The sequence below is a fragment of the Vigna angularis genome, chromosome 1 (genome assembly GCF_016808095.1).
Source record: "Vigna angularis cultivar LongXiaoDou No.4 chromosome 1, ASM1680809v1, whole genome shotgun sequence".
NCBI lineage: Eukaryota > Viridiplantae > Streptophyta > Magnoliopsida > Fabales > Fabaceae > Vigna > Vigna angularis.
In genome coordinates this window covers 34,342,985-34,359,392 of record NC_068970.1, presented here as the reverse complement: position 1 = coordinate 34,359,392, position 16,408 = coordinate 34,342,985, and the positions used below count along the sequence as shown (strand labels likewise).

The 16,408-nt window shown below is 29.8% G+C and overlaps 1 protein-coding gene across 1 annotated transcript; it reads left to right on the top strand.

Annotated features, from left to right (window-relative positions):
* Nucleotides 1-14,357: 14,357 nt before the first annotated feature.
* LOC108321415 (metalloendoproteinase 2-MMP) lies at nucleotides 14,358-16,038 on the top strand. The gene has a single exon (XM_052873829.1). The coding sequence runs from the start codon at nucleotides 14,694-14,696 to the stop codon at nucleotides 15,819-15,821; it is 1,128 nt and encodes a 375-aa protein (XP_052729789.1). The 5' UTR covers nucleotides 14,358-14,693; the 3' UTR covers nucleotides 15,822-16,038.
* The last annotated feature ends 370 nt before the right edge of the window (nucleotides 16,039-16,408 follow it).

Sequence of the window (16,408 nt, the reverse complement as noted above, 5' to 3'; positions counted from 1 at the left end):
TTGACTATTCATCTCATCGATGACTCTAAATTGTTAAAAACGTGATCTATTCAACTTTTTAAAATAGGGTTAAATATGTTTTTAGTCCCTTAACTTTCAGCGAAAATTGGAATTAGTCCCTCTTCAAAATTTTGACCTAATTTAGTCCCCAAACTTTAGAAATGTGTGAATTTAGTCATTTTAACTAAATTTTGTTAGGTTTATTTGATGTTTCAAGTGCGTTTCATGATAACATTTGAGTTGTTTACACCGTTTGACACATTTTTGCTTTAATGTTCATTGATAAATGCGTTTAAAACATCAAATAAAGTTAACAAAATTTGGTTAAAAGGACTAAATTCACACATTTCTAAAGTTTGGGACTTAATTAGTCCAAAGTTTAAAAAAGAGACTAATTCCAATTTTCGCTGAAAGTTAAGGGACCAAAAACATATTTAACCCTTTAAAATATGTTTAGGTGTGATGTTAGTTATAATCAAATAAAGGATAATGAAAACGAATTTTCACTTATTTATAAAATGCTTATAGCCATAACCTTAATTTGATTAGTGGAAATTTTTCAAAATCCCTAAATTAGGTATTAGTTGAAAAAAAGTTGAAAACAAACCCTCTCCATTAGTGAAAAAAAAATGGTTGAAATCTCAACCATTCACTAATTTTAATATTTAATAATTTTAACGTAGTCGCGAATCTTAAAAAAATATATTTTATAAGTGTCCACAAAGATTTATAAAATTTTTGAAAGAGTAAAATATATAAATATTTTAAAGTTAAAATTAATAAGTTTTATTTATATATTACTTTATTTATGTGGAAAAAAAAATGTAGGGCCAAAGCCCCCTCATTGACATCCAAACTCTACTACTGCTAAAAATAAAAATAAAAAATTTCTATCTGTAACGAAAATTACGTGCTACAAATTCTTCAATTAAAAGGATTTGTTCCACTCAGCTCATAATGACTAAAAATAGTATACAATTTCTTATACATTTAATTCTCTTTAACATTATGTTTGTCTATTGATAATATTTTACTCCGTTTTTTATTTTCCATTAAATTTCTATTAAAAGGTATTAGAAAAACATCAAAAGATATGAAGTTATAAGGAAGTTGGACTTACATCCTTCAACTAATCAATTAAATTGACTATCATAATATCGTTCTAAGTAATCCATTACACTGTTTCATTAGGTTTTTAGAAATTCATTAAAAACAATTAGTGTATTGTAGAATTCATCACAATAAAGCTAAGCATACATCACTAAATCAAGCTTCAGAATATAACTTTTTCAAATCAAAATCATTTATAAACATTAATTAACTTTTATATAACTTGAAAAATATAAAATAAATGGAAATTAATCCTATGCACATAACGGATTTTAATTTTAAAATCAATTATTAACTTTAATCATTTTTAAGTTGTCTTGCAATATAAGATCCCATTTTAACAAGAATAAGAAGGCTCAAGATAAATCGCAAAATAAAAAATATAAGTGTCAAAAGTCTTCAAAGTCTTTAATCTAACTAAGGAGTCTCATCAAAACATTATTAAATATCATAATCTTTATCAATCATCCAAAATCATCATCTTTCACAAACCTAACTTCAAATTCTAAGAGAAACATTTATTCAAATTTGAAGCTAACTTGGTTAAGACTTTAAGTACGAGAGACAAGCATGTCCCATTTGTTCACAAGATTTATAATAAATATTTTAAAACTAATAATACCAACTTAAATTAAATATTATATAATAAAAATATTATCCATTATACAAATAAAATTATTAATGTAAAAACATAAAAAATAGAGTCTTAAGAGTTGATAAAGTGTTTTAAATAATGAGACCATGTTATTTTAATATTAAAAACAAAAAGTATAAATAGAAATTTTGTTAAAAGTTTCATTACTTAAAACACGAATGATCTCTCTAGAACTCATTCTTTAAGTATCTCCTTCCTCTTCTCTTCAAGTTCTCAAACTAAAAAAATAATTTAAGTACACCTATTAAACTATTTATATGCCACGTGTTTTCAAATGCCACCTCATCTAGTCACCAGGCAACAATTTTAACGTCGTTCACACAATTTAATGGTACAGACTTTATTGCTTCAATTTTTCATAATTAGAGACCAAATTGAGCTACTTCAAAATATAGGAACCTACATGATGTAAAACTGCGTAAATAGGGACCTCCGAATCAATTAAACCTATATTTTATTATAGTTATATTTGGATAATTGTAACATTTTCATATATATATATTTTGTTTAACTATTTTAATTTATTAAATATGTGATAAATTGTATAATAGTATTAATACTATTAAAATTTTGGAATGTTACAATTAATAAATGATTATTTTAAATTTATAATTTAATTAATTTTTAACAATGTCAAAAGTTAAATATAATTTATATTATAATTTAAATTATTTATTCTAAATCTCAAATATAGTTTATAAATTCAATTATATTACTTAATGTATTATAAATTATAATTATGATATGATTTTTAATTAAAAAATATTTATCATAAACTTTATTTATATAAAGACAATGTTTACCTTCTCGTGAGCTAAAATAAGTTATATTACAATTCGCAAAAAAAAGACTTGATTAACCTGAACCCGTCAAGCTCTGTGTGAGAAGCTGATGTCAACTGCAGCCGTCCAAGTCAAAGTGGTGGAATTAGTTCAACAACTTTCCTCCCCTTTTTTTCCTCATTTGAAATTAATTTATTTAAACTCAGATTTAACTTTTTCAGGTATAGGTTGGACAACAAGCTAAACTAAAACATAAGTCAACATCTTACATTAATTAAATATTGTATCATTACGTTGAGAAGAAGATTTTACTAAAATATAGGATGAGGCTAAATTATATTTTCTATATATTAAGAGGATTAATGTTTCTTTTTTAAATATCTATATTATTATATAAAAGTGTTTACATTTTTTTCAATTTTATTTTTCAAGTAATTTTTTTAATTTGACTATTTTTTATATAATTATTTATTTAAATTTAATCGTTTTTTAAATTAAATAAATAAAAATTATTAATATATTCAAATTTATAAATATAATTTAATTATTTTTTATTATCATAAAAAAGTAAATATTTTCATTGATAATAATAAAATAAATAATTTTAGTTTCGATCATCTTATTAAATAAAAACATTAGTTTTTTATTTTGACATCTATATATAATAGGATTTATTGAGTTTTTTTTTTTAAGAAAGATAATTTAAGAAAATGAAGCGAATAAATAAAAGATGATATATACACTACGTTATTTATGAAAAGAAAAATAGTGTACTTTTCAAAATAATTGTTTTCGTTAGCGATAGTTAAATATTAGTGTAGACTTTTTTACATTTAACTTTTTTAAGTTAGATGTAAAAAAATTGTCTTTATTCATAAAATGCTATTATATTTTTTAAATGTGTGATTCTTTATAGTTGAACATAAATCTTGTAACGTAATAGACTCATTTGCCACTACTGATAATTGAATATTAGTGTATTTCTAGACTTCAAGGTGTTGTAGTGTGTTGTTGTTGAAAAAGAGAATAAGTTTTGTCAACTTATCGATGATCACCTTTGTTTACAGCTTGAAAATATTTTATTGCAGAAGTTATGAAGTGTTAGCTCAAGAAACCTAGAAAGATTTTTCACTACTATCAAAATTAGAGGGTAAATTATAGGATTTTAAATATTCAAATTGTCAATCACCCTTTATTGTTCTTTATTGATCATTTGATTTTGATTTTTTATATCAATGATGTTATGGAGATGGATGTTCACTTTGATTATTTTTGTAAATTGAATGTTTATTACCTGACTTATTGTTATTGATGAAATATGTGTTGTAGTGTTTGAAAAAAGAAAAGAAATAGTCAAGTTACATATCTAAGCAATTCTTTAATTTTCAATTGAATGAAACACACACATGATCTTGAATTTTCATGATACTCACTATTCTCTCATTCACAGTAGAAAAGAACTTACCTAGATCCATTGTATAGTTTCTTCCTATCAATATTCTCCTTTCTCTTACTCTTCTTTAATGTTTTCTTGATGATATAGAAAATATGAGGGATGTCACAGTTTCTTTCTCCTTTCAGAGAACGTAACATTTCTTTCTCTCTTTTCAGAAACTTATAACATGTCAATCGTAGTCCAAACTTTTCCCTCTTTTATGATATTTAATCAATTTTAATAAAATACCAAAATGTCCTTTATTGAAGTGAGAAGAGAGGGATTAATTTTAATAACTCTAAAATAATCCCTATAACTTTAATACATTATATTCTAATAATCATCACATTAGAATCTGTACATCAAAGTTATACTTTAAATTACATGAACCAATCTTAAATATTAATATAATTTAACATTCTCCCACCTGGTTCATGTGATGACTTGAATATCTAAAACCAAACTTTAAGTGTGCACCATTCATTAGAATTATCAAGTCATCATCCTTATATGAATTGAAATGATTGGATCATGACGGGCAAAAATCATGAACGACAAGATTCCTTCCATGTATCACATAATCAAACCAACTCAACATAACTTTAATCAATCTTTTAACTTTCATGTCTCTAAAAGAGATATAATATGTTACCACAATCAATAATACATGTATATAACTTAATGTGGATAACAATAGAATAAAGAGAAACATAACTTTAATTGAATTCACAAGTGTCATGACAGTACAAGCATATAACTATACATATCCATATAGATAGATAACATCATTATGTTAATATTGACTTATCCATAATGCCCATACTTTCAACATGGCCAATAAAATTTTTGGGCGGTAGTCCTTTAGTTAACGGATTTGTTATCATCATATCAGTACCAATATGCTCAATTAACACTCTATGTTTCTGCACTTCTTCTTTGACCGACAAGTATTTCAATTCCATGTGTTTAGCACCCTTTGAGTACTTGTCATTTTTAGAGAAGAAGACGACTGCGGAATTATCACAATAAATCCTTATCGGCCTAGCAATACTATCAATAATGCCAAGCCTCGATACAAAGTTCCGCAACCACAAAGCATGAACTGTGGCATCAAAGCATGCCACGAATTCAGCTTCCATGGTGGAAGTAGCAATGACTGATTGTTTTGCACTTTTCCAAGAAATTGCTCCTCCGGCTAATAGATAAACATAACCAAATGTGGATTTCCTTGAATCCACACATCCAGCATAGTCTGAATCCGAGTAGCCAACCATCTCAAGATGATCTGACTTTCTGTAGGTGAGCATGTATTCTTTGGTACCTTGTAAATACCTAAGAACTTTCTTTGCAGCTTTCCAGTGATCCATTCTGGGATTACTTTGATATCGGCCTAACATTCCAACAACAAAACTGATATCTGGCCGAGTACAAGTTTGAGCATACATCAAACTCCCAACCACTGACGCATAAGGAATAGACTCCATGGCCTTTCATTCCAAATCATTCTTGGGACATTGCATTTGACTAAACTTGTCTCCTTTTTGAATTGGAACTATTCCAAGAGAACATTTTTCCATTTTGAATCTCTCTAACACTTTGTTAATATAGCCTTTTTGAGACAAACTTAATAATCCTTGTGATCTATCACGAAATATTTCTATTCCTATCACATAAGATGCCTCATTCATATCTTTCATTTCAAAGTTGCTAGAGAGAAACTTCTTTACATCATGTAACATATCAACATCATTAGTAGTAAGAAGAATGTCGTCAACATATAGAACCAATATAACAAACTTACTCCCACTGATCTTCATATATATACACCGGTCAACAGTGTTCTCTACAAAACCATATGAAGTTATGATATCATTAAATTTTAGATACCAATTTCGGGAAGCTTGTTTCAGTCCATATATTGATTTCTTCAATTTACACACCAAATTTTCTTTTCCTGTTATTGTGAAACCTTCTGGTTGATCCATATAAACTTCCTCTTCTAAGTCACCATTCAGAAAAGCGGTCTTTACATCCATTTGGTGAAGCTCTAAATCATAATGAGCCACCAAAGCCAAAACAATCCTCAAAGAGTCCTTCTTAGAAACAGGAGAGAATGTCTCTTTGTAGTCAATGCCTTCCTTTTGAGTGAAACCTTTGGCGACTAATCTAGCTTTATGTCTTTCAATATTGCCTTTTGAGTCATGTTTAGTCTTAAAGACCCATTTACAACCGACTCTTTTTGAACCCTTAGGCAGTTCAACTAGATCCCATACTTTATTGTCATCCATTGATTTCAATTCTTCTTTCATAGCATTCAACCAATTCTCTGAATTATTACTTTCCATGGCTTGTCTGAAAGAGATTGGATCCTCATCAATGCTTAAGTCACATTCATGTTCAATAGGGTAAACCACATAATCATTCGAAATAGCAGGTCTTTTCTCCCTTACAGACCTTCTTAATGCTGCTTCTTGTGGTTCCTCTATCAATTGCTCATTTATGACTTGCTCATTGTCAATTGGCTCAACATTTATATGTTCATTTTGTGGGATTGGAACATTAACTTGTTGTCTCTGCTTGTTGTGTGACTGTGATACAACAAGAGGGATAACAACTTCATAAGAGACATTAGATGTAGAAACACTATCAGTATGCTCTTGAATATCCACTATTCGTGATTCCTCACTCCCACTAAATTGACCATTTTCAATGAACCGAGCATTTCCAGACTCAACTATTCTTGTACTTGAAGATGTCTCAAACTGGGTTTCCTTCCAGTCCATAGTTCATAAGGAGTTTTAGAAACTGCTTTGCTAGGAACCCTGTTAACCAGATATACAACAGTCTTTAATGAATACATCCACAAAGATAAAGGAATATTACTATGACTTAACATACTCCTAACCATATCCATAAGAGTACGATTACGCCTTTCTGCTACACCATTTTGTTGTGGTGTACCGGGCATTGTATACTGTGCACATATACCCCGACTTTCAAGAAACTTTGCAAATGGACCTGGACATTGTCCACTCTCATCAGTTTTACCATAATATTCACCACCTCTATCAGATCTCACCACTTTTACTTTTCTATCTAATTGCCTTTCCACCTCATTTATGAACACCTCAAGGGCATTCACTGATTGAGATTTTTCATGTAATAGATATATATAACAATAACGTGAGAAATCATCAATAAAGGAGATAAAATATTTTTCACCACTCTAGGATTTAATGTCAAAAGGACCACAAATATCAGTGTGTATTAACTCAAGAAGTTGACTACTTCTTGTGGCAGGATATTTTGATATGTGTTTTGTTTGTTTACCCTTAATACAATCAATACATACATCCCAGTCATCAAAATCCAATTGAGGTAAAATTTCAGTTTTTACTAACCTCAACATCCTTTCTTTGGATATGTGACCCAATCTTTTATGCCATAAGAAAGCAGAACATTCTTTTCCTGCACCACAGTTTCTATCAACAACATGTTCAACATTAAACAGGGATTCAGAAAAATTAACATCAAGATTTAAACGATATAAACCATCCAATAATGTACCAGAACCATAATAGTACGAAAGTTTATACAAATGAAAAATACCATTTTCAATCTTAAAGTTAAAACCTAAATAATCCAACTTTGCAATAGAAATTAAATTCCTAGCACAATCAGGAACATAGAGACACTTTTCAAGATTCAGACAATAGCCAGTGTCTAGAATCAATCTGTAAGTCCCAATTCCTTCTATTCGTGCCTTCATTCTGTTCCCCATATACAAATACTTTTCAGTTCCTTTTATGGGCTGGATTGAAAGGAATCCCTGCATAATATTAGAAACATGAGTAGTAGCTCCAGAATCCAACCACCAGGTATTATTAGGCACTTCAATTATATTTGCTTCAAAACTTACAGAAACATAAAAAGTACCTTTCTTTTCGAACCAAGATTTTCTTTTCGGACAATCTTTCTTGAAGTGACCTACTTTCTTGCAAAAGAAACATTTCTAGTCCTTCAGGATATTGCCCTTATTCACTTTCATTGGGGCTTTGTCCTTTTTGTTCTTCTTTCCTGATTTGGCTTTACTGAAGCTAGCACCTTCATGAGTTGTGAGATGGATAGAATGATCTTTCATTTTCTTCAATCTCCCTTCCTCTTGTACCAACATGGCTTTGATTTCTTGAAAGTTCCATTTATCCTTAAGAATGTTATAGTTCACTTGGAACTGGCCAAATTCAGGAGGAAGAGAGTTCATGATGAACTGTACTAGAAAAGACTCATTCACCTCCATTCCCATAGACTTCAATCTTGCTGCTATATTTGCCATTCCAGTTACATGGTCATGTATGGGATGTGACCAGTCAAACTTTTTGGTAGTCAGCTCACTCATAAGAGTTCCTACAATAGACTTGTCAGTTATGTCTGATTGTGAGTACTCCTTGATCAGTTTCATGAATTCCTTTGCGTTTTCTGTTTTAGGCATAGAAGGCTTTACATTCTCTGCCATAGACATGCGCATCAAGTTTAGTGACAACCTTTTAGACCTATGCCAAGCCTCATGAAGAGACTTCTCATCATCTGTACTAGTCACTGTAATGGCTACGGGCATTTCATCCATCATAATTGCCATGTCCAAGTCTAACACACCCAGTTGGAACTGGATTTGTTCTGACCAATCAGCATAATTGAGCCCATTAAACTTGACCACATTGTTGCTCAAACCTGATAAATTCATGTAAGCTGGAAATAATACACAAACTCATACATTAATGCTTTGATAAAATTAATGGATTCAAACAAATTACTACACTAGTCATACATTCAAGTTCACCTTTGGGTGACACTTAAACTGATAGGTAATCATTTAAGTTCACCTTTGAGTGATACTTAAACTGACAAATTCCATATACACTTTAATAAACAATCAATCATACTTAAGTCTATATGTATGTTATCTTTGGATATACAAACATATTTACTAAGTACATGAAATGTCTCACTTTAATGTCATCAATTATAACAATGGTTCACCTTTGGGTAATCCATAACATCCTTATATCAATGACTAATAACTATATATATATATATATATATATATATATATATATTCATAATTTAACATCCTTTATATTATGAATAATTTTCACAATAACATGAGCAATTTAAAAGAACAGCGGAATTGCTAAAACTTTTAATTTTGATTAGAATTATAACTCATCCGAAATTCAATTTCAACTTAATTGAATTTCCTTCATCCAAGATTAATAAACAATTACATATAATTCATAAAAAAAAATTATACCATGCACTTTTCAAGTTAAAAACATTCAACTTTTAATTCACATTTGAAATTTCATTAGCGCAACAGTAAAAGTGCTTTACTGTGAGAATATGGGCACAACCATAAAGTTGCTTTTTGGCAAAATTAAATTCCCGACTTACGGCTTCCAAAAGAAATTCATGTTACAGTGACTATTCTTTTACTTTCATCAATAAAAGCAATTGAAATCATAAAACCCTGCGACTTTAATTTTCTTTCATGCAGGATTTAATCTGGTTACTGTGCAAGGAATTTCAATTTTGACATAAGGCAACTTTAACGAACTTTAATGAACATTAATGTAATAATCAAATAATAAAAAAAATAAATAACTTGTTGCTTCCAAGATAAATGAAATTCACATTACAGTGAATTCAAAAACAATCATGCAACATTATCAGTAAATTTGCTCTATTGCTTTTCCAATTGGCTTTCTTTTTAATTTCAATTAGAATTGACATTTACGGCATCCACTGGATGATTTCATGTAATTGCGACAACCAAAAAATAAAAATAAAATCTTGATCGCGACTTCCTTTTCAAATTCACAAAGGAATTCAACTTTCATTTGTGCCAATCAAAACAAACGATTAATAGCATAAACAATAAAATTAAACATATGAAAATTTAAAATCCCTAATTTTATAATTCAAAAATTAGGGTTTTACAAAATTGAGAAAATTACCATTCATGGAGAATCATAAAATTCAGAACCTGCCTTTGATACCACTTGTAAGCAATTCTTTAATTTTCAATTGAATGAAACACACACATAGGATCTTGAATTTTCATGATACTCACTATTCTCTCATTCACAGTAGAAAAGAACTTACCTGGATCCATTGTATAGTTTCTTCCTGTCAATATTCTCCCTTCTCTTACTCCTCTTTAATGCTTTCTTGATGATATAGAAAATCTGAGGGATGTCACAGTTTTTTTCTCCTTTCAGAGAACGTAACCTTTCTTTCTCTCTTTTCAGAAACTTATAACCTGTCAATCGTAGGTCCAACATTTTCCCTCTTTTATGATATTTAATCAATTTTAATAAAATACCAAAATGCCCTTTATTGAAGTGAGAAGAGAGGGATTAATTTTAATATAATTTAACAACATAAATTGTTGAACAATGAGAGCAAGAAAGGAAACATTAACGTATTGTTTGATTTAATATTTTGGGTTATTATATTGGAATATATTGGTGAGTCATATTACAATATGTAGTGAAGTATGTATGATTCACTAACAAAAATGTGATAGTTAACATGATCAATTAACAAACTAACTTTGTAATTTTATTTTGTTTAATTTGGATTGTGAAAGTAAATTTGTTTGTTTTCCAAATTGATAAAAATAATAATCTTTTTCTTTTAACTATTCATGACAATGAACATCACCGATCTCAAACCTATAAGAAAAACTTTTGAAAAACAAAGACTCAATAACATCTTAGGTATCTTTTCTTTTTCTATGTCCACAAGATTCTTGAAGGAATTCATCGTCATTGTTTAATAGAATATACTTACCAATATCTACTATGTCCATCTCTTTTAACGAATGATGATTGATTGACTATTTGTGTTCGTTTTCTTGATTTAATAAGTTTAAAAAATAATTAACAAAACATTTTAATTAGAGACACTATTAAGTATGTTAAACCATCAAATGGAAAAATTCTTAAATTCAAATAATGTGTCAATGATGTTGATATAAACATGAGCATTAGTTTGAAATTAGACGTGACTACACAATTTTTCTTATTTGACGTTTGGAAGTGCAATAAAATATAATAAAGTTTTTAAAATTATTAAACAAATAGATAAAATTATAATGATTGTCCATCTTCTAAGGGAGGGGTACATGATTCAAAATGTGTCAATTCTTAGAACCATTTTGTGAGATCACAAACCTGATGTCCAAATCATCTTATCCCACTTCAAATTCGTATTTTATGAAAATTTAAAAAATTTAATTCATCATAAAAGAGAATTTGTTGAATGAAGATGTCATTTTAAATACAATGGCTTGAAATATAGAAGAGAAGTTTCAAAAGTACTGGAATAAGTATAGTATTGAGTTAGCTTTTGAAATTATTCTTGATCCAAAATTAAATGTTAATTTTGTAAAATATTATTATAAAAAATTGGATCGTTTGATCTATTAAGAATGCTAAAAAATTGATAAAAAAAGTTTAAGATTTTGTTTGGGAATATGCAAAGAATTTGTATATCCCTAGTTTTTCTCTTTTCCAATCATCTAATAAATTCATCTTGATGTCTCAATCTAATACAAAAGGAGAAGATCAAGAGAACCATGATTATTTTTGTAAGTATTTTATACTTAGTGTTCATTGTTTTTATTTATTTTTTCTCGTTTTTGTTTTGATAATTAATATATAATTAAAATGTACCATAATGAATAATTTGTTGTTGATAACAAAGAAATACATGTTTACTTGATGAACCAAGAATAGATGATGATAAAATTATAAATTTTTTATACTCAACTATTAAATTACTAATTAGAAAATATTTTATATAATTTCTGTAATGACTTGGGATATGCTTAATATTTTCATTATTACAATGACATCAAAGTCAATCTTTATTAAAGATGGAAGTATACTTTCTAAGTATAGAAACTCCATTCTTTGTTATTACGTGATGATTTGTATTCAAAATTTGTTATACGAATTTTTAATAATCCTATTAGTAATTTTTCAATTAGATAAAAAATTATTTAAAAATATCAAATAATTATTAATAATTTAAAAATATAAATATGATTATGTGTTTTAGTTAATATTGATTAATGTTTTTTTTCAACTTTCTTCAATTTTTTTAATCACAATCATTTAAACCAATATCTATTTGGGTTACTTTTATGTTGTGTTAGTTGGGTTTTTTTTATATCGATTTTTCGATCAGTGACAGCTGAAATTTTTTCCCAGTTGACATTAATAAAAAAAAATCATAGTTAATGTTGTGTAATAGTTTTTCTAATCAATATAAAAAAAAGTCTTAAAAAATTATAGACAAAAAAAATGGATGTAGATGATGAAAATAATAATCATTATAAATATTAAAAAAAATAAACAAAACAAACGTTAGTTTACATGAAAAATAGTCTTCCTAACATTAACTGGAAACGCCCATACTAATATTGAGTAAGAAACATCAATTATTTGAAAAAAAAAATAGTCTCAAGAATTTAAATAATAAAAAAAACTCTTGTCAATATGTAAAAATACCTTCATCAAAATCAATCAAAGGTAGTTATCTCAACAACATACCGGTCTTAATCAAGTGACGATGTCCTAATCAAAATCAAGTTGATAAAAGAATACGAAGAAAATATGAGAATGTTAAAAAATTTAAGTTATCACTTTTTAGATGAAATTTAAAATTTTTTAATTTTAAATAATCCAATTAGTCATCAAATTATAGAATTTTAATTTATTTTCAAAATTCCTTGCTCAAACAACATATTTTATCATAAACATTTCATTTCAAATTCTTACCGAAAACAAATTATCCTTAAAATTTCCTATCCAAACACATTGAATTTGTTTAATTTTATTAATTTTGAATGTTATTTATAATTGTGGTTTGAGTTGAAATTGGACTTATATCAAAGACTCAATTAAGCCCAGTTAATCCCTCTAAGATTCCTCCATGCAAATAGAATAGGAGTATTCTATATTTAGAATTTAATTTTCCCTCTTTCATTTCAATTTAACTTTGGGACACATATCGTTATTATAGTTACTAATTTCTTACTTTTACATATCACTTTTGAATACATATATTTAAATCTTAAGAAAAAGAAGAAGTCAATTTTAAGTGTCATACTTGAATATTTCATCCAACTCCGGTAAAAACCAAAAATTGTCAATCTTTATCTTCGCTAGCGGCACAATATTTAAATATGAGAACATTAAAAAAAGAAACACGCTTCCTTTGTTATTTTGTATTTCCATTTTTCTACCTAAATAAATGAAACTTGCATTTATCAATGTTATATACTTTTATAAAAGTAATATACATAATGAAGACAATTGGGATCTATTATAAATTAATGTGTGACTGAAGTTTCCTTTCAGTACTTCAAACGTCCGTTATCTACTAAAAAGGTTTTCTCTATTTGGATGCATTAGTAAATATTATAAAAATCATTAAACAGTATGAAACACAAACTTAATAAAAATACTAATCATAATTATTATTAAGTATATTATACTTTATGCTTTCAAATATTTAAGGTTAAACATTAATTATTTTTGTATGTTTATTTAATCAACCCTTTGAACCCTGAAACCAAACTTCGGCCACGTGTAAAGTAATAACTCATGACAGTTGCCGCCGTCACCCAACAGTCTTTGAAACTGTTCGCCAGCTCTCTTATATTTTTTTTTCAGTTGCTATCGTTCAACTACTCTCTGCCTCTAACCATTTTCTTTTTTCAGTACTACTTTGTCTCCCTCATTAAATTACATTATCTACTACAATTTTCTTTTTCTAAGCAAAGGTCGAAATGAAATACAAAACCACCTTAAAAGTGTAAGAGATTTTTCTTTATTTTTATCCTTGTATCATCTAAACAAATCTAAAATATTAAAATCTAAGCTAGCATAAAAAAAATTCAAAAGCTAATAAAAAAATCAAAAACTTCACCACCTATTTCCAGCCGTTTACAACCTCAACTGCTTAGATCTTTTTTAGTGGTACAGTTTGGAAAAGCCATATTTGCAAAGAGGTAAACCTTCCAAAAGATTGTAAAACCTACATATAAAGTAACTCTTGAATTTAAAAAAAAAAACTAGAATGTGTAGGAATTTCCAATAAAAAATCATGATTGTGTTTATATATTGAAAAAAAGTTTAGGACTTTTTTGAGGAAAGAATTAGAGGGATGAATAATATGATAAACAAGTGCAAAATGTAGTGAAACAAAGTAATGACTTTAACAAAACCAATTACATTGATTGTGTTTTCTTATTAGCTTTAATTTCTTTGTCTTTTATGTTTAATATTTTTAGATGAATAAGTAGTTAGAATAAAATCCATTAATATAATTATTTAAATAATATTCACAAAAATGAAGAAACTTATCCTTTTTAATAATTAATTATTCATAATACATTTATGTGATGAAAATGTATTATGAAGAAGCTGACGTTTACCTTGGAAAGACGTTGAAATAACACAAGAGTTTGCAGTGAAATTTCCAACAGAAGAAGCCCAAGTTTTTCAAAGCTCATCACATCACATTTACCAAATACATCTTCAGAGCAAGACTTTCACAATGCATTCCTCAACACTTCTTATAGTCGTCTCCAGTTCTCAACTTTCCCAGACAAAATTCTCTTCAATTTTCTTCCAAACCAAACATGAACAAACCCCAACCTCACCAACTAATCACCCTTGCTTTCTTTCTTTCATTCTCTCTCACCAACTTCGTCGTTTCAGCTCGATTCTTCCCCAACGTCTCATCCTGGCTCCCCGACCACGCGCCTCTCGGAGGCGCGTGGGATGCCTTTCGTAACCTCACCGGTTGCCATCGCGGCGATAACTATGACGGCCTCGCCAACCTAAAATCCTACTTCGAGCGCTTCGGCTACATCCCTCACGCGCCGCCATCGAACTTCTCCGATGAGTTCGACGACGCTCTCGAATCGGCGATCAAAACCTACCAGAAGAATTTCAACCTCAACGTCACCGGTGTCCTCGATGACTCCACGCTTCGGCAGATCGTCCTGCCGCGGTGTGGTGTCGCCGACATAATCAACGGTACCACGACGATGAACGCCGGAAAGCAGAACGAAACGGCGTCGTCCAGCAAGCTGCGGTTCCACACGGTGGCGCACTACACTCTGTTCCCCGGCATGCCGCGGTGGCCTGAGGGAACGGAGGAGCTTACGTACGCGTTCAACCCCGGCAACGGTCTGACCGACACCGTGAAAGGCGTTTTCGCTGTCGCTTTCGCTCGGTGGTCGGAGGTGACGTCGTTGACGTTCCGCGAAACGGAGTCGTACTTCAGCGCCGACATCAGGATCGGTTTCTTCAGCGGTGACCACGGCGACGGGGAACCGTTCGACGGGAGTTTGGGGACGCTGGCACACGCGTTCTCGCCGACGAACGGGAGGTTCCACCTGGATGCCGACGAGGACTGGGTGGTTTCCGGCGATGTGACGCAGTCGGCGCTGTCGACGGCGGTGGATTTGGAATCGGTGGCGGTGCACGAGATTGGGCACTTGCTAGGGTTAGGTCACTCGTCTGAGGAAGAAGCGGTTATGTTTCCGACGATTTCCTCGCGGAGGAAGAAGGTGGTGCTGGCGCAGGATGATATCAAAGGGATTCAATTCCTCTACGGTACCAATCCCAATTACAATGGATCCAGTGCCACGTCAGCACCGGAGAGGGACTCCAGCGACGGTTCCAATTCCTCTTCCTCTTCCTGTTCCTGGAGGGTTTTCACTTTGTTGACCTTTTCATTTTTATATTTTACATTATTATAGGATTTATTTTTTATTATTTATCCCAGAGGTATTGTTGGCCTTATTTGGACTTGGCTCACACTGCCACTATTCCTCCCTCTAATTTCTTTCCTTTCCTTTGTTCTCATTGCAGCTTCCTTTCCCATGCTCACATGACATGGTGAACTCTGTATACACATTCATACACTATAGGATTCCTCGTGTATATGATATAATAATATTCATTATTTAATCTACCAAGTCTTTTTTTGGGAGAGGTTATCAAAAGTGAGAAGAAAAAGAACGAGAATAAAAATAATATTATTGAATTAAACGAAAGAAATAAAAAAATAGTAATATATTTTTTTAATTATTTTATTTTTTACTGTTTCAATCTTATTTTTTAAAGTTTATCTTTATAGAAAAATATAAATCTGTATTATATAATAAATTGTATATTGTAATATTAATATAATAATCAATCCCATAATTTATTATAGAGGTAATCAATATCATTTTACAGATTTTTTTTTTCACAGGATGAAAACAAACCCAGTAGAAGCATAAAATATTTGTTTTTGGTACGGAACATGCGTCCCAAATGATTGTATTGACCTGCGCGCACTCAT